General features: G+C 38.8%; 2 protein-coding genes and 2 long non-coding RNA genes across 11 annotated transcripts in view; 2 read left to right on the top strand and 2 right to left on the bottom strand.

Moving 5' to 3' along the window:
* The window catches only part of LOC109955341 (uncharacterized), a 13017-nt gene extending 1574 nt beyond the window's left edge, over positions 1-11443 (bottom strand). Inside the window, exons 1-4 of the long non-coding RNA XR_002274250.1 lie at positions 11359-11443; positions 7093-7175; positions 6598-6749; positions 1532-1788 (exon numbers count right to left, since the gene is read on the bottom strand). This is a non-coding gene — a long non-coding RNA (uncharacterized LOC109955341). The remainder of the gene's footprint in view (positions 1-1531; positions 1789-6597; positions 6750-7092; positions 7176-11358) is intronic.
* Positions 2996-6600, top strand: LOC109955342 (uncharacterized). The gene is made up of 4 exons (XR_002274251.1): positions 2996-3082; positions 3210-3261; positions 3389-3405; positions 4589-6600. It is a non-coding gene; the product is annotated as an uncharacterized LOC109955342 (long non-coding RNA).
* Positions 8254-13063, top strand: ackr4a (atypical chemokine receptor 4a). 2 transcript variants are annotated; one of them, XM_020591401.1, is made up of 2 exons: positions 8254-8364; positions 11110-13063. In XM_020591401.1, exon 2 carries the CDS (start codon positions 11125-11127, stop codon positions 12226-12228), a length of 1104 nt encoding a protein of 367 aa, XP_020447057.1. In that variant the 5' UTR covers positions 8254-8364; positions 11110-11124; the 3' UTR covers positions 12229-13063. The 2 variants fall into 2 exon arrangements, with proteins under 2 accessions (XP_020447057.1, XP_020447058.1); XM_020591402.1 differs by lacking the exon at positions 8254-8364 and adding an exon at positions 9146-9307.
* A 1347-nt stretch (positions 13064-14410) lies between these two features.
* e2f5 (E2F transcription factor 5) overlaps positions 14411-17565 on the bottom strand; it is a 12357-nt gene continuing 9202 nt past the window's right edge. For 6 of the 7 annotated variants that reach the window (XM_020591394.1, XM_020591397.1, XM_020591395.1 and 3 more), the window contains 3 exons: positions 16946-17083; positions 16630-16668; positions 14411-15409 (listed from right to left, as the gene is read on the bottom strand). In XM_020591394.1, the coding sequence (XP_020447050.1) occupies positions 15333-15409; positions 16630-16668; positions 16946-17083 (254 nt within the window). In that variant the 3' untranslated portion in view covers positions 14411-15332. The remainder of the gene's footprint in view (positions 15410-16629; positions 16669-16945; positions 17084-17565) is intronic. The other variant, XM_020591398.1, reaches the window with a different exon arrangement.

Below are 17565 nucleotides of genomic sequence, written 5' to 3'. Positions count from 1 at the left end.
TTTTTTATTGGTCACATGAAATATTCTAATTTTGTGAAATACTGGATTTGGGTTTTTTTGTCTTTAATCCATAATCATCAAAATTGAAACAAATAAAGGCTTGAAATATTTCACTTTGTGTGCAGTGAACTAATATAACATACAAGTTTCACTTTTTGAAACAAATTATTGAAATAAATGGACTTTTCCTTGATATTCTAATTTTTTGGCACATACCTGTACTTCCACTCCACTACATTTCAGAGGAAAATGCAGGTGTTTTTACTCCATACATTTATCTGACAGCTATTATTAACCACGTTCCCTATTTAGATTTTGCATTAAAAACACTAGAAGGCTGGTACCTGGTAACTACAAGGTTGTTCAAACTCCTATATCTACTAAATAACACCTCTTTCTTTTGAGCATTTAACTGCATCAGAACTGCACGTATGTATACTTGCACAAGAAAGTCAGGGGTATTAACACAGAGCAGGATTTGAGTTTTCTGCATTAGCATTCCTGAGGAGTGTTAGGTATTTTTAGTCAGATAGATATTGGATAGATACTTTATGTATTAGAAATGTTTAGTGGAGATAGGATGTCTAGTTAGACTGTTAAATGCTTAGGCATGCTTATGAGTTTCTACAAGGTACATCTGGTCAAGGATAACTAGAGAGAAGAGTTGATGACTGTCAGCAGACAGGGTGTTTAATATTATTATTATGACGTGTATAACTGTAGCCTTAGCCATAATATGTTCTTATGTTTAAGTCACGACATGTTACTAGAGGTCGTGAGAATGTTTTTAGCTACACACCACTTAATCAACAGCCACACACACACATTGATTTGCTTCATGTTTTGACTACTGCTATGACCAGCTGCAAAGCTGGTAACAGAGACGTCTCGGTTGACGTTTCTGTGTAGTATGGGGCTAGCCCAACCGAAGGGATATAATGTATAGGCCTGGTGGGTTCAGGGTCTTTCATCTTACATCTGCCTGCGAGCAGTTTGGAGGTGCAAGATACCTGAGTGTGTAATGTTAATTTTACCTGTGATCCTTTGAATAAATCAGCACTGTTTTGTAGTTACTTGAACTGTCTCGTCTCTCAGAGTCAGTATGGTAAAAAGTACCGGGTACAACAGGAGGAAATCATTCTCAAACATGATGTTGAAGCCAACTCTATTACTGAAAAGCAGGTTTATCAACCACTCCAATCATGAGCTCTTCTTCCTAGACATCTTTAGAATATTCTACATTGTTCTACTGGGATGCTGCAGCTTTATCAAAGTCTAACATTATCCAAGAAAAACGCTCCTCTACGTTCACCAATACAGATTGAGGATTCATGTTCTCAAGAGGGATCTCTCTCTCTCACACACACACACACACACACACACACACACACACACACACACACACGGAACTGATTCTAGGAATATTGATCATTTTTGTCCAGGCTGCTGACAACAAGCAATGACAAAGCATTTTTAAATGGGTTTTACGTCTTCTCTATCTTGTTCACACATTAAATTAGGAAGAACTCACCGACCTCTGAGTCTGTCGTCTTCGCTGCCTGAAACGACGACCACCGGTTCACAATGAGGGGAAACCACTGGCACAGCCCGGTTACTCCTCGTTTGAATTGTGTGAACCAGTGCCAAAAAGCAGAATCCAAAGTCACAAGGAGTCTCCAGGAGGCTGTTTTAAAATCATTTTCCTCCGTTTCAAAGGTGGAGAAGTGCAGCTGCATGCGGTGTTGGCACAGTAGGTGGCCGGTGAATCGGTGCAGCGTGTCCCGGTTCCTGAGAGAAAACCAGGACAACATGAAGTGGGCCAACATCCCCAAATAACCGCAACAACGTGTTCCAGTCCGGCCCAGGACTCACAATCAAGTAGCAGACGATAAAACTATGTTTACCTGCTCTAATCATAACGGACTGACAGTAAACAAACCTGACACAGAAAAGCGGACTTGCAGGTCGAGACTGATAATGAGGATCAGGTGCGCAGGTGAGTGCGCGGACCCGGTGACTGCTTAACAAGGGCAGAAACTCACTGAGGGCAACTAGTGGACAGGTAGAGAATTCCAGTGATGGAAGACGTATTCAGATCCTTTATTTTAGTAAAAGTACATAATTACAGGCATCAAAATCTATATAAAATAACGCTGTGGTTAATCAGTCTGTAGTTAGTTTTCTTCAATATCTGGTCGTTCCAAGTTTCCAGATAACGTGCAACTTCCTAACAACATTGTAGTTAGTTTTCTTCAATATCTGGTCATTCCAAGTTTCCAGATAATGTGCAACTTCCTAACAACATAAAGACACAATATGTAATCACTGCACATAGATGTATGTTGCAAATCATCCATGACAATGGGAAAAGAAGATATAAGTTCTCAGAAATGTTATCAGAGTGGTGTCAGTGACAATTTGCTGATTGAATACATTGTCAGACAAGAAAAAGTTGCCAAACTACAAAAATGTACAATTACAAAAACTTCTTTCCTCTTCAATAAAACCATAAAGATGCAATATTTTAAATGATAGTGGAAGCTGGGTTTATTACATTTCTCTGTTGAGACTCTGTCTTGCTCATGATGCACAGTGATGTGCATTCTTGTTCCTGTTTTTCTACACGGAAGTGGTTTGTTGGCAGTAAGTATATTAAGACCTGTGGGTATCATAGTAAAACCAAACTCCTCAGTTCATCAGCAATGGACAAAACTGTGCTCCTGCTCCTGTTGTGTCTGCAGGGTTTCCTGCTTCTCACCAGCCCCACTTCTACTGATGCAGCTGCTCCGAGCAGAAACCAACAAGTTCTTTCAACGGTAAGAAAACGCAGTGCTGTTCATTGACTGTAAGGAGCTTTTCTTAGGTTGAAAGAAGATCCTTGATTTTGTGTTTTTACATTTGAATATCAAATGTGTTTCATCAGAAATCCTCATTTTGTAATAGAGACCAAGGCGAAAGCAACACCCCTGCCCTGGGAAACCAGGTTGCAGAGGTTTTGTGTCTGCAGGGTTTCCTGCTTCTCACCAGCCCCACTTCTACTGATGCAGCTGCTCCGAGCAGAAACCATCGATATTGTCCTAAGGTAAGAAAACGCAGTGCTGTTCATTGACTGTAAGGAGCTTTTCTTAGGTTGAAAGAAGATCCTTGATTTTGTGTTTTTGCATTTGAATATCAAATGTGTTTCATCAAAAATCCTCATTTTGTAATAGAGACGAAGGCCACCACAGACGACAACGAAACACCCCTGTTTTGGGAAACGAGGTTGCAGAGGTGGTCATCAAAAATCCTCATTTTGTAATAGACACCAAGGCCACCACAGACGACAACGCAACACCCCTGTTTTGGGAAACCAGGTTGCAGAGGTGCCACCCCTGTTTTGGGAAACGAGGTTGCAGAGGTGGTCTTGTAAGTCAAAACTTTTCACTCTGAGTTTATCTCCTTGCTGTCCTAAAATAAACTGTCTCCCCAAAATCCCCAGCTTGATCTTACTAAAAAAAATGACTGACAGTGTAACATATTTTTACTTTTCTGATCTTTAAAAATGCTGAATGTTGAAATACGTGTTTTCGACTGCATAAATGCACTAATGCAGCAGTAGCATCAGTAAACAACCTTTTCCCGCTTATTTCTTCTCAAGAGCCATCACTTAAGTAGAAATGAAATGAATGCTGAGGACAGGACCTGAGTGCTCCTCTGCTTGTTATTCATGAATCAAGACAAGAACAGATCACAGCTATTTAAAGAAATGTCAATGTGACAGACAACCATCAAAAGCTGACTGTATTTTATTTCTTCTAGGTTTCTGCTTCTATTTGTTTTCCCTTTCATTGTTTCTAAACCACATGTAGACAAATAATAAAACAATCCTTTCACTAGTCCTCCATAATGTCACCACAAGATAGTCATCAAGTACAATAAAGAGGTTGAAGTACAGTAAAAATAAGAATCTCATCATCTCTGACGGCTCCATTATTGACAGTATTCTCGTGCACAGTGAGTAACAAACAGCTGACAAACATAAAAACAGAAGCTTTTTTTAAAGGTGCATTCATTAAGATTTTTCTCCCTATGATAAATCCAGTGAAAATGCGACAGGATGTGCTGTCTCTCTGCTGTCCCACCCCACTCCATGACACTCTGCTACCTACAGCACTTCTATTGTTATTCTGGCTAAACTCTCTTGTCAAAGTTCGGTCTGTTAATTAGCCGACTAGCAAAGGCTATAAGATGTGTTTTTCAAACAGCAATTAGCCATTTCAAACAGCCAGACATGAAGAAGAGCTTGGCAGCTAGAAGCAAAGCAGTGGCAGGCTGGATCTTTTGCACACAGCGAGCGTGGGAAAAAGAAAGAGCAAAAACCAGGGTTAACATCAGTTTGGCTTCTTCTCTCTTTCTGAAAGCAACCATGCACTTCAGGCCCTCAGTGCATATTTAAATAAAATGAGGAGCACTCTGAATGTACTTTCATTCTGTCTTGCAATTACAGTAAATTCCCCAAATGAACCCAGACTGCAGGGGTTTCTTCTTGTGTAGTTTCATCGGCTAATGGTTTCTCTCTCTCTCTCTCTCTCTCTCTCTCTCTCTCTAGGACGTGTAGCTTCTTGAGGAGTCTACTGGTACAATCAGCCACCGCCTTCACACCATGAGTGCTCCACATCTCACTGCTCATATAAATGTTTGCAGATGCAAACATGTTGAATATATTATGTATTTTCAGTATGATCTTCATTGGCCAAAACTGTTTAAAATTGTTTGATCTAAACAATAACTACATGACCCGAACACTCTACTGCTCATTGCTTGTACGGTTTCAACCCAAGGACAAATCAAATCATTCAAAGAAAATGATGAGCATATCAACTCCAACCAGAACATAAAATAATCTGCCACTCATTACACTGGGAAGAAGAAGTAAGCTTGTCTAACAGTGCTCATGAATGTGCACTAATTTATTATGGTCATGGTACAGGGTCTGTATGAATCTAATACTGGCAATGTGACTATTTCTGCTAATGTGGAGATTAAAAGAGTAAGAAAATTAATATCTGCAAATGCAATTTTTTTTGCAAACATGTTATTGCAAACTGTTTAATATGCATAAAACAAAATGTATAAAAGATACAGTGATTAAGCTCACAAATGTCAACTTTCACCATTCAAAAAAAGTTATTTTAAGAGCTGCATACTGTATTTTGACCACAAGATAGCACCAGTTAACCCAGTTTTACTGCAATGGTTCACTTTCTGTGATTTGTTGCAAACAAAGTAAAGTGAATGATACAAACATCCCCAAGCTTCCATTATTACACTGTGCATGCAGTTACATGAATGTCTATCTAACATCGACAGACAGAAGAATTAATTCTATAAACAATAGTAGGAATTTATTTTGGCAGCACTGACAGAAAATATCCCTCAGTTCCCTACATTCACACCGGGAGCTGACCAGACTTACTGGGAGCCTTTCTTCACCTAATAAACAACCAAGCAGCTTATTGCAACCTATTGTTACATTTTCTTGTCAGGCAACCACTAGGTCTGCTTAACTGTTGAATCCAAACTATTGTATGGTCTGTCCATAACCTCCAGTGGCATCAGAAGAAGAAGTCAGGCTTTGGTTTCCACAATTATCCTGCTATTCCAAATCTAAAGTGATACTACAAACAACAAAAGAAACACAAACTGCCAGGTCATGAACACAGGTTTGACATAATAGGCTCAAACATGCAGCTGACAGGTGTAACTGAGATGAAATGAACCCACCAGACATAAAGTAAAAAACAATGCCATTCAGCATCTTGTAATCTGTAGCCTCATCTGGTACAAGCTGATTTACCCAGGCTACATACAAAGCCAGTGTGTGTAAATAAATGATCTTCATTAACATAGAGCATCTTCAGTGATTTCATTCATCACTAATGTCGACGGTCATTCAGAAGCTACAGCAGGTCTCTGTATTTGTTTAGTTTTTGGGGAAGCCCATACATGCTGAGCTGGATACCCCAGAGCTTTCAGAAAGCCTGATGTGAATGCTAATTATGATAACTGATATGACATGCATGTGGCACAATCCACAAAACCGGCTCCTCATTTGGGATATAGTGTTCTACCCTAGAAAATCATTTATAATCTGGTCTAAGCAGAAATGTATTACTGCCACATAACATATGTTTTAGGTCAAGGCACACTAATGTAAAAATACTGTCACTCTTGAAGACAAGCCAGTTCAGTCTCAGCACTTTCATTCTGTTCCACTCAACAAACTAAAGTCTCCCTCTTCTTTGTGGCTTTGTCGCTACTTTTCCTTTTCTTGTGATTAAAACATGAACCCGGGGGCGGGGTCTAACTGGTTTGCGTTTGAAGTGGACACTATTTTTACAGAGGAGCAGGAAATGTCCCAGTAGGAGCTGAAATTGAAGGAAACACCGATATTCATCAAATAAATAGAGTCAAGATTAAATCACACTTGATGTTACAAAATTTCAGTCTGCAGATTTGTGCATGCATGCGTGTGTAGATGGGTTATTATACTGCTGCATACACCCTTTTAATTGCTTCTCATTACGGCTGGTTTGTTGGCAGTAAGTATATAAAGACCTGTGTGTTTCATAGCGAAACCAAACTCCTCAGTTCATCAGCCATGGACAAAAGTATGCTCCTGGTCCTGTTGTGTCTGCAGGGTTTCCTGCTTCTCACGGCCTCCACTTCTACTGATGCAGCTGCTCTAATGACCCAAGATGACCCACCTCCTAATGGGGTAAGAAAACACAGTGGTGGTCACTGACTGTAAGGAGCTTAAAAGAAGCTCTTTGATATTATTTTGAACAATACTGTATGATGCTCATATGAGCTACAAAAGCCTTTGTTCTGTTTGATGCACAGCTTCATCAAATGACAGCAAATGAAAAACTATGGCGAAACAGTAAGAAGAAAAATAAGCCACCTTTATATCTCTTAAAGGAAACGACTGCCAGTCTAATATATTTTTGTTCATCTTTGAAAATGCTGAAGAGTGAAATCATTTTGTTAAATTGTGTAAATTCAGTGGTGTAGCAGTAGCATCAGTAAATAACTCTATAAACTCATTCTTACCTGTTTTTCTGAAGGGCTCCGCTCTGGAATATGAAGCAGTGACTCCTGACTACATGACCTGAGCACTCCACTCCTGATAATTCCTGATTTAAGACAATACCAGAACACAGTTATTTTAAAAAATGAAAAGCATGTCAGCATAACAGACACAACCATGAAATGATCAAATATACTGATTGCTCAACAGATTTGTTACTTCTAGAAAGATACATTTATTTCTGTTCTACTTCAAGTCATTTTTTAAAATCGAATTGTGCAGACAAATAATACTTTTATCTCTAGTGCTACATAATATGACCACAAGATGGAGTCAGTCAGCTTTTTTCTTTTTCTTTTCTTTGTTTTTTTACATCTATAGTTCACTTTGTTACAAGCAAAATAAAGTGATGGAAACAAAGAAGAGTCTCATCATGTTTGAAGCCTCCATTATTATAGCATTCTACATGTATGAATAGCAAACAGCTTGGTGACACTTAAGAACAGAAGAACCTTTTAAAATAAACAATAACAACAAACATTTTAACTGAAACGTTAAGCTGGGACCTGCCCAGGTAACGCACTTTAGACAACATTTGGAAAAATGTGCAAGAATTTCGAGTGGCAACATATATAATCAGATGATAATCAAAACCTAAGAAATCTGGGCCCTCCCTCAGTGGGGATCATTATTTATGCGGCCTTGGCCCCCCGCCAATCGAAATCTTGATAGATTAAACCTGAAAGGTAATCTCCCACATTCCTTGTGGTTTCAGCTGCAGGGTAGTTATTAATACTGTGGGTGCGGATGAAGGTAAAGTGCAGTTAATACACCACAAGTATGTTTCTTTTTTAGTGGCAGTAGGGTGTCCTTTAATAATGAGTAATGACTGTAGCATTGCATATTTAGGATGAAATAGGTGCTTTTTGCACAAGTATGCACACATTTATTCTCTTTTTCCACTGCTGAGCTAAACACCTTTTATCTTTGCATTAATTCCTTTACTTTTATGTATTTTATGAATAGTGTAATGACATTGTTTGTGTTGTACCTCTTAATCTGCTTTTGTCTCAGTGTTTGCAAGTTTATGCATGTTCATAAAGCCAAAATGGTTTCCTCGATAAACAAAGAGTGAGACTGTGACTTGATTTCTGTATCCCGTCACTTCTCTCTCTCTCTCTCTGAGTCATCCTTCTCAGAAATGTGTTACAGTGTGTGGAGGTACAAGACTCAGCTGGAATTCTAACTGAACGGAACTTTGCTTTTTGGCCAGAGACACAAAGCTGTGACTAAGGGTAAGACTGGTTTCTGACTTGATGCTTGGGTGTGTTCATAATCAAATCCTATAACAACACCAATCCTTCTATATAGTGGAAGGCAAACCTAAATTGTAGTTTGTACTTTTACAGTTGATCAAATCTGATTTATTATGATGTGGGACACCTGCAAATCTAGTATTCCTGTAGGTGTAAACAAACAGTGAAAGTGTTTTATATTGTTTTGCATGTGCAATAGGGCAATGGACATTGCCAGTTTGATGAGCCACATGATCAGTGAAGTACTCGTCTTTTATTGCTTGAGTAAAACTAGCAATACGTTGTAGATATACTCAGTTACATGTAAAACTCATGTTTTGACTTATTAGTACAAAAGCACTGGTATCAAAATAAAGCTGAGATGATTATGATCAAAATTAAATTAAATGGCAACTCTTTGGGTCAAATATTTCAAAATTAAATTAAATGGCAACTCTTTGCTACTATTACTACTAGTACTACTACTACTATTTGCTACTTCCAGCTTCTCAAATGTGACGATTTACTGGTTGGTTTTATTATGTGATGGTAAATTAAATATCTTTTGGGGTTTTGGACTTCACCGTCAGATGGGAAGGCTTTTTTTTTACTGCTTCATAGACTGAACAATTCATCAATGAACTGATTTAACTGTAGTGCAGTAAAAGTATAAAGTAGCATAAAATGAAAATACACAAGTACTTCAGAATTATACTTGTGTATTACTTGAGTAAATGTACACAGTTACTTGGAGTTTCCGTTATCCACATAAACGTTGTACCATATGACATGGTACCTTCGCATCGAGCACACAGCTCTTTTTGGTGTCCTCGCCCACTCCGGCTACTCGGGTGTCAAAACAAACGCACCCTTCTAAGCACATAGTCAGCAACGAAACCTCCGAGCGGATCTGACTGTGCACGGAACTGATGGGACAGATACCGTGAGTATCTGATACACGTTAGACTCAGATACACCTTCATTCATCTGTAACCTAACATCTCCTTCTCAGCTTCTCCGTCAGCTCCACCTGAAGCCGTTTGCGCGCCACCTCTACAAATACACGGACACAAAATTGTGTCACACACGCACGAACCTACTATTGGGAAGTTTCTAACCATCTTGTCATTACTGGAATTTACTGTAGCTATTTTGTCAATTAGGCCATTTGCACTGCAGCCAAGTGTTTTATAGTTTACTTCACTGTACCTTTTAGTCTATTTATGAGGCAGCTACTTGTCGCTATGCAAATTCAGATTTCACGCACTCTGCATCACGTTTTATGAAATATAATAGACTGCTATAAACTACCCAACAGTAGATTTAAAATAAAAATGCATCCACCTCAGCTAACTACAACCGTAAATACTACATAAAGGCACTGCTAATACATTCTTCTGAATTACTATAGGAAGATCTGAATATTTTCTTCACCACATCATTTTAAACAGATTAGTTATTATTCATTAACATAGTAAAGGAACATCTCCAGCAGTGAACTTTGAATAAACACAGCTGTGTCCGTTTCCCCAAAGCAGTGTCATGTAAATACAATACATGAGTAACTGTACTTACTTTCCATCACTGCATTTATCCTCTGGTCAACCAGGGATACAGCACACAGTCTTTTAAAAAAACATATCCAGATTTGTTTGATAAGAAATTATGAGTATGTGGAGGTGTCAAAGACATGACAAAACATTTCATCCTAAGTGTGTTGGAGGGGAAATCTCAGCCAAAAGAATGTGATAGTTTACACAGTCTGCGGTAACTATGTATCCTCCTCTGCCTTTTGCCTGTATCACAGTGCAGAGAGACAGACTAAACCCTTTATTCAGATCAAGACATTTTGGCCAGATGTTAAATGTGGATGCTAAAACTGATCATATCACAGTGCAATAATTAACTTACAATCACACAACCATCTGCAGACTGCAGCGGTTCTGCTGTACATGCGGTTTCCCAAACCACAGATTTCCTACTTTGGAACCAAGCCTAGTTCTAGTTCAGCAGTAGAACAAAGCTAATTTTGAAAGCATTACTGAGAATATTAAATCCAGACACTAGCACTAGATTTGCTTGTCGCTTTAGCTGAGTCAGTACACTAAATTATCATCACTTTGTGTTCCTTTCTCAGTTATTTGCTTTGGCCTGTAACGCCCAAGTATCTACACATTATTGCTTAAGCAGAATGCTGAATGTTTAAAAACACAAACATGAAAAATACAGTACATTTTCTCTTTTGTGCCATTGTGTTAAGTAGTTATGTAACACTTCTTACATGCCAAATGTGTCAAAAACAGTTTTTTGGTATTTTTATAACAGCATCCCTGTCTTTTCTGTTCCTTTAAAAATTTTTTTTTTTTTTTTGATGACCCATGACATTTGGGATGACTAACTAAAACCACCCATCATATTGAAAGTCAAAAGCATGTGATCATGTCCTCATTAGCTAGTGTGGACGGCTAGCAGAGTGACATCATAGAATGAGGTGTGGAGCTCTGTACTGCAATAGCTATATTTACTAAACCATGTTCACTGTTTTACAATCCAACCACAATGCAGTCCTTCTTGTAACTACATCCCACCTACATATACTACTTCAAAATGTATGGCCTAAGAGCATTTCACTTTAAATAACTGAGTAAATGTGCATAGTAACTTTCCACCACATTGTTGCACATGCAGAGCTGTTAATGTTTAAAGGCCACAAACAAGTAGTCTAAAATGTCCTCTCTCTCACAGCTCTATCTGATTAGCATGGAAGTGTCTGAGGACGACTACTTTTACCATGATAACTTCAGCTTCAACATCAGCTATGATGACTACCCCTCTCTTTGTGAGAAGGATGACATCCGTTCCTTCGCTGCCCTCTTCCTTCCCATCATGTACACCGTCTGTCTGGTGGTGGGACTGGCAGGAAATGCCTTAGTCATGGCTGTCTATGCCTATCACAAACGCCTGAAGACCATGATGGATGCTTTCCTGACCCACCTGGCTATGGCCGACCTGCTCCTGCTCTTCACGCTGCCTTTCTGGGCCGTGGATGCATCAAGGGGCTGGATGGTGGGCGAGGTCGTCTGTAAGATCGTCTCGGCCTTCTACACGGTCAACTTCACCTGCTGCATGCTGCTGCTGGCCTGCATCAGCTTGGATCGTTACTTAGCATTAGCCAGGGTACAAGGTGAAGAACAAAGAGGGCTGTTGCAGAAGGTGTTCAACAGGAGACACTGCTGGAAGGTGTGTTTAGTTGTTTGGGCAACAGCTTTTATGCTTGGTCTCCCTGATTTAATACTCTCAGAAGTGAGGTGGGCATCTAATAGGAGTGTGTGCCTGGCTATATATCCTCCATCCATGGCCAGAGGTGGTAAAGCTGCCCTGGAGATAGCTGAAGTTTTGCTGGGGTTCCTGCTTCCTTTCCTGGTTATGGTGATCTGTTACTGGAGCATGGGCCGAGCCCTTAACAGCCTCCCTGTCGAGAGCAGAGGCAAGAAGTGGAAAGCTCTGCGTGTCCTCCTCATAGTAGTGGGGGCGTTTGTGGTCACACAGCTGCCTTATAATGTGCTGAAGGTCTATCGTGCTATGGACTCAGTCTACGCTTTAGTGGATCACTGTGGGACGAGTAAAGTGCTAGATCAGGCAGCTCAAGTGACGGAGAGCCTGGCCCTCACTCACTGCTGCCTCAACCCGATCCTCTACGCCTTCATGGGGTCCTCGTTCAGGCAGCACATGATGAAAGTGGCCAAAAAGTTTGGTGAGAAGAGGAGGAGGAGGAGAAGGGACCATCCTGCAGAGGAGGAAGGGATGGACATGACATTTAACTCCCACAGTGTATCTCAAGAGACAAACACCTTCTCAATATGAACATGTACTTCATGGTGAAAGGCATATATATTTTAAAATGACTTATTTAGCATTTAGAAGAGCAGATTCAGTTATTCTCTGGTGTAGGCTGTTAAAAGCAGCAGCAGTAGACTCAGAATCATCTTTAATGACCAAGTGTGTTCGAATATACAAGGAAATTGACTCTGGTACTAAGGCAGTAGTGGAAGCATGTGTAAAAAGGAAGTTGTTATTGCAAGTTATGGCAGATATAAACTCCCACCATACATCTGTAAACTCATTTCTCAGTATCCATCTCTTACATACAATGTTAGTTCACATGACCCCTACTGTACTTGCTGACTCTTCCTGTTGTTCAGACAGAGATGGCAAAGAAACATGGAACAGTTTGCAAAGGGATCTCAGGTTTACCAAGGTGGCATGGCTGGCAAATTTGTATTTTTCATTTGTGAGTGATAAAAGAAAAAACAAATATGTATATCCTGGTCCCAAAAAAGCACTACTTTGTCTGAGGTGCAGCATTTTCATGACAGTAACCATTTTGAACTTTAATTCAACCTTAAGACATCAGCTTTTTCAGAAGAGTCCCACAAGAGACACACAGAGCTTCCTGAAGTATGGAGAGAAACATGATACTTTATGCATTATGCACTGTTAGATGGTTTTATAAACATTTATTAATTATTTAATCATTATAAAATTATTATACTGATGTACTGTCTTTGTAGACACCAGAACTTTCTCAGTTTTCAACCTATGACCTTTTGTCTATCTACATTTCTGTATCATAGCTCCACATAGAAGAGAACTGCCAGATGAACTTTAAAACCTGATTGTGGCATATGTTATAATAAAAGGCATCTAATTAAGAATTGACTGGAACCATTTGTAGAATAATCACATCCCCAGTCGCCCCATTATGTTGCAGCATAATAAAGCTTTATATATTGTAATTATATACTAAATGGTAGCTCAGTAAATTAATCCAAGTTCTTAAACAGTTCTGATGGTATTAAGTTATTACTTGTAAAACACTGTGTATTACAAAGCTCATGAAAAGCTCGAAAATTGTTTTCGATACAAGGAATATTTTTTCTGCCAAAACGATTTGTTTATAGTGCCAGTAATGTACAATTTTAAAATTCCAGATAAAAACAAAGGTCTGTCCAAATACCCACATTTGACACTGCAGCATCCATCAGACAATACTGAGACACACTTAATATGTTAATTAAAAAGATTACCCACACAAATTACACATATATTGCTTTCAAAACTTGTGTCAAATATCCATCCGGTGGGATTTGCCTCCCTTTCATGTGGGAAAGTCACAGCCATGTTATTTCCTGAATTCCTTGGAAAATCTGCACAACAGACTGAAAAAACAACTCCTAGTATAATTTTTATGAGGTGATAAAATGTTGAAAAGCTTGTCAGGCTCTTGATAGCTGCAAATCTAACTTGATCATTAGAAACACTGATTTAACCCAGTAAGAAAACACTGTTAGTAGTCACTTGTGTAGCTACACAGAGAGGGAGGGTTGCATACATTCTTCACCCTATTTAGATAAACAAGCCAGTGTTTTTTGTTAAGTAGCTGGACATAAAACACAACACTACATAGTTCAAATATTTTAGACATCCCTTGCATCAGTTATTTTTTCAGTTCCACATACTGTATGCATGCTGTGGCTTGTCAAGGTCTCAAACAAGAGGGCGTTCACTCAATGGTAATCAGAAGTTCTCCACTGAACAGATGCCCTGATCATATTTTTTAAGGTTGAATGTTTATTAGCTTTCTTCCTGTGACCCAGATGATACAAATCAAGTAATGGTTTTCAAATGATGCTGTAGGTCACGCTCTGGTGCCTGTGCAGTCTCATCTGGAAACCATGTGCCTAAGATTTACCATCTGTTAAATGGAACAAAACACTTCACTCTGCCAAAATGAAATCATTTCAAGTTGAGAAGCTAGAAGCAGTTAGATTCAATGTGATACACACAGCCCTTTGTACGAGTTAACACAACCTTGACAACTGAGTTAATAACAGCTAAATAACAAAATAGTTTGTTTTCAATTTAAGATATGATCATTGTCTGAAAAGAACATTTCACAAGTGGAGATCAAATCCATTTATTGGAAAAACAAAATATAACAAAAATGACTTGTTGTAATCAAAGAACATTATAAATGTACAAAAATTTTAAGGCTCTTTGTATCTGAAATTTCAGATTAGAAATGTGGCTGATGCAATCATTAAATTACAATTAAGGCAGTCAACCAGCTCTAGTTTAAACAACCTAGAACCAACAATCTTTTTTTAAATAAGTACAAAATATTACTTGCTCAAATATATAACTGTAGTTGTAAGACTATTAAAAAAAATCAAAAACCAAAGGGCAGTGTCACAATAAATTATAAAAGAAAACATTTTTTACAAGAACAATGTTACAAAATGTAATTGAAAAACACTCACGCATTAAATACAACATGCTGTTTTAAGAAACATAACTATAACATTTGTTAGGTTTTTACACAATATGCTTTCAATGAAAAACTAGATCACCCCTGTATCAAATGGTAGGGAAAAAGGCCAATACTGAAGAGGTTACTGGTAAATATCAACTCGAGCAGAACGCTGACATACTCTCAAATGTTGATAAAGTACAGAAAACAAAGCAGTTGTCTTCAGTTCTCGCATTTTCCACTGAATGTGGAAAAATAGAAAGATACAGGCAAAAGTGCAGTAGGTAGATTTGTCCTGTTGTTCTTCCCATAAGACACGTTATCTCAATGGAATGTTGTAGATAACCACCCAGTAAACCATTTAAATCCCACTGGAGACATAATTAACCCTGGCTGCATTAATATCTTTTGGTAATTTTTTGTGTTGGCTGAGGGCAAAAGGCCGGTATAGCAATGTAAAGTTGCTTGGCAGAGAGAGAGAGAGAGAGAGAGAGAGGAAGTCTAATGTGTGTAAGACATTTTATTGTAATATAACATTGATGTCAGTGAAGGCGATGCCCTGTATCTAAATTGGGAAAAGGTGTGTGTGAAGCATCTTTAGAGAGAGGCAAAAAGCCCTTCCAGAGATTGTACGAGCATCTAGCAGAGCTGCTGTCAATCAGTAATTGAGGATCTGCAAATCAAACAGGTCACACACTCCCTCAGTGCCGTCCAGGTTGAAGCTGTAGTCTATGCCTGTAAGAAATAAAGAGAGTGGCAATGACAGTCAGAAAGGCAAGGTATAGATTTTTATAGCATAGTTGTGGTGATGGCAGTGTTGGACAGTCAACTATTTTGGTTTAAATTGAAATATCTCAACACATGTTGAATGGATTGACATGAAATGTGGTTCAGATATCCACTGTGTCCATAGAAAAATCCTAATAAAAACTTCCTAAGTTTATATTAAATCTATGGTAAATGTTAAAATACACAACAAAATTTCCACAACACGACTTTGTAAATCACATAAAATACTAAAATCTATTAAAAAAACTTTTAAAATGTGCAAATAAGCAACAAATTGCCTTGAAATTTTGGAAAACTATGAAAATCCTAATACTTTGGTAAGCCCCTAACTTTTTTCTCCAGCCCCACCAACAAGTCAAAGTTTTTACTTACCTTGTAAAATATCAAAATATCTCAGCATCTTTTAATGGACTCCATTCATTAAAAAAACTGTCCTCACACCGACAAAGCAACAGCAGCAAGGTTCTTCAGTTGCCAAAAAGATGCATTTATTCCTCTAGCACATGTAATAACACACATCTGACATAATCCTTTGAAAGGCCTGGATGAAAAAGCATGTACCCTGAAACTATTTTGGTCTTTTAAATGAACTGCATAAAATTTTGTCCAGACATTCATCATCCCTAGATGATGGATGTAACTTTACTGATCCCCTGACTGACTTCATCAGGTCAAAATCTATTTGTCCAATGCCTTGAATTATGAATAAATGCCTGCAAAACATTCCCATCATCATTAGTTGCGCTTTCATTTAGCAAATGTTTGCATGGTAACGTGCCAAACTAAGATGCTGAACATAAACATTATGCCTGATGATCATCAGTATAATAACATGGTCACTGTGCACACATCAGAATGTTGATGTTAGCATTTAGCTCAAGTCAAAAGAATTGCAAACACATCTGTAGACTAATTTTGTGGATTTCCTGTTTAAAGAGTAACCAAACAGCAGTAGTTTAACTTCACACCTGGCTGAACTACGGTACAGGTGGACTCCAGGATTCAACAGCGTCACTGTTGGGTGGCCATTATAGTTGCTCGAGAACACATTTCTGACCAGGCTTGAAACTTTTAATTAGGCAGTGCAGCAACATGTTCCTTGTTAGTCAGGTCTGTAATCTATACTGTAATAGTGAATAAATGTAAACAGGTCTTGCAATGCTTACCATCAGTCGAGATTAACTCATCAATCAAGTCAACAGCTCCTAGAAGAGAATTAAAAACATTTCTATCCTAATCCTGTAGAGTTAAACATTCACTTGCACGACTGTCTAACATCAAGTCATAACCACAAAAGCTGGGTCAACTAGCAACAAGAAAATTTTATCAGTCATTTTCGCTCACCAGTCCAAACATGCTGAGACCTTAAAGTCTCAACAGAACCATAGTCGAAACTAATGAGAAGTAAACATTAAATTCCCCCTGAGCCTCACTTCTGGATATAATTCCAGAATAAACTGTGTGCGCATCCGTTTGCTTTACCCTCTCTGTCGTCCTTTATGTGGTCTCCAGCAGAGTTGAGCTTCAGCAGACTGCCCACATCCAGAACAGACTGGAACTCTGGGTCCACCAGGTCTACCTGCTGCTGCTCCAACACTGCTGCTGGCTGACTATGACACTCTGCAGGGAACATGAGAGGTACGACAAGGATACTTAACTATACAGTGAAATCCCTTTTAATAAACAAAACATTACAGGGTTCATTTATCTGGAACCATGACTATAAGAAGAGGAGGGTCACTATCCCATAAACAGTGAAGCACTGGGAAAGTCTACAGCCAGCAGCTGGTTGCAAGAAATAGTCCCACACATAAGCTCACTGAAAATCTAAATCTCGCTGCTCTGTCTAAAGCCGGGCCATTTCCTGGCCAGGGCCCTGTTTTTTGAGTGTGATGAAGTCAAATCAAATCAAATTTTATTTGTATAGCGCCAAATCACAACAAAAGTCATCTCAGGACACTTTACAAAGTAAGGTCTAGACCTTATTGTTATCAATATTATTACATAGGGAAAACCCAACAAATCCCCCTTGAGCAAGCACTTGGCGACAGTGGGGAGGAAAAACTCCCTTTAACGGAAGAAACCTCCGACAGACCCCGGCT

The sequence above is a fragment of the Monopterus albus genome, unplaced genomic scaffold (genome assembly GCF_001952655.1).
Source record: "Monopterus albus unplaced genomic scaffold, M_albus_1.0 scaffold14.1, whole genome shotgun sequence".
NCBI classification, from domain to species: domain Eukaryota; kingdom Metazoa; phylum Chordata; class Actinopteri; order Synbranchiformes; family Synbranchidae; genus Monopterus; species Monopterus albus.
This window is presented reverse-complemented; position numbering and strand designations above follow the sequence as displayed.

Bases quoted from the DNA above. Each gene is read 5' to 3' on its own strand.
- ackr4a (XM_020591401.1), top strand. From the start codon at position 11,125: ATGGAAGTGTCTGAGGACGACTACTTTTACCATGATAACTTCAGCTTC.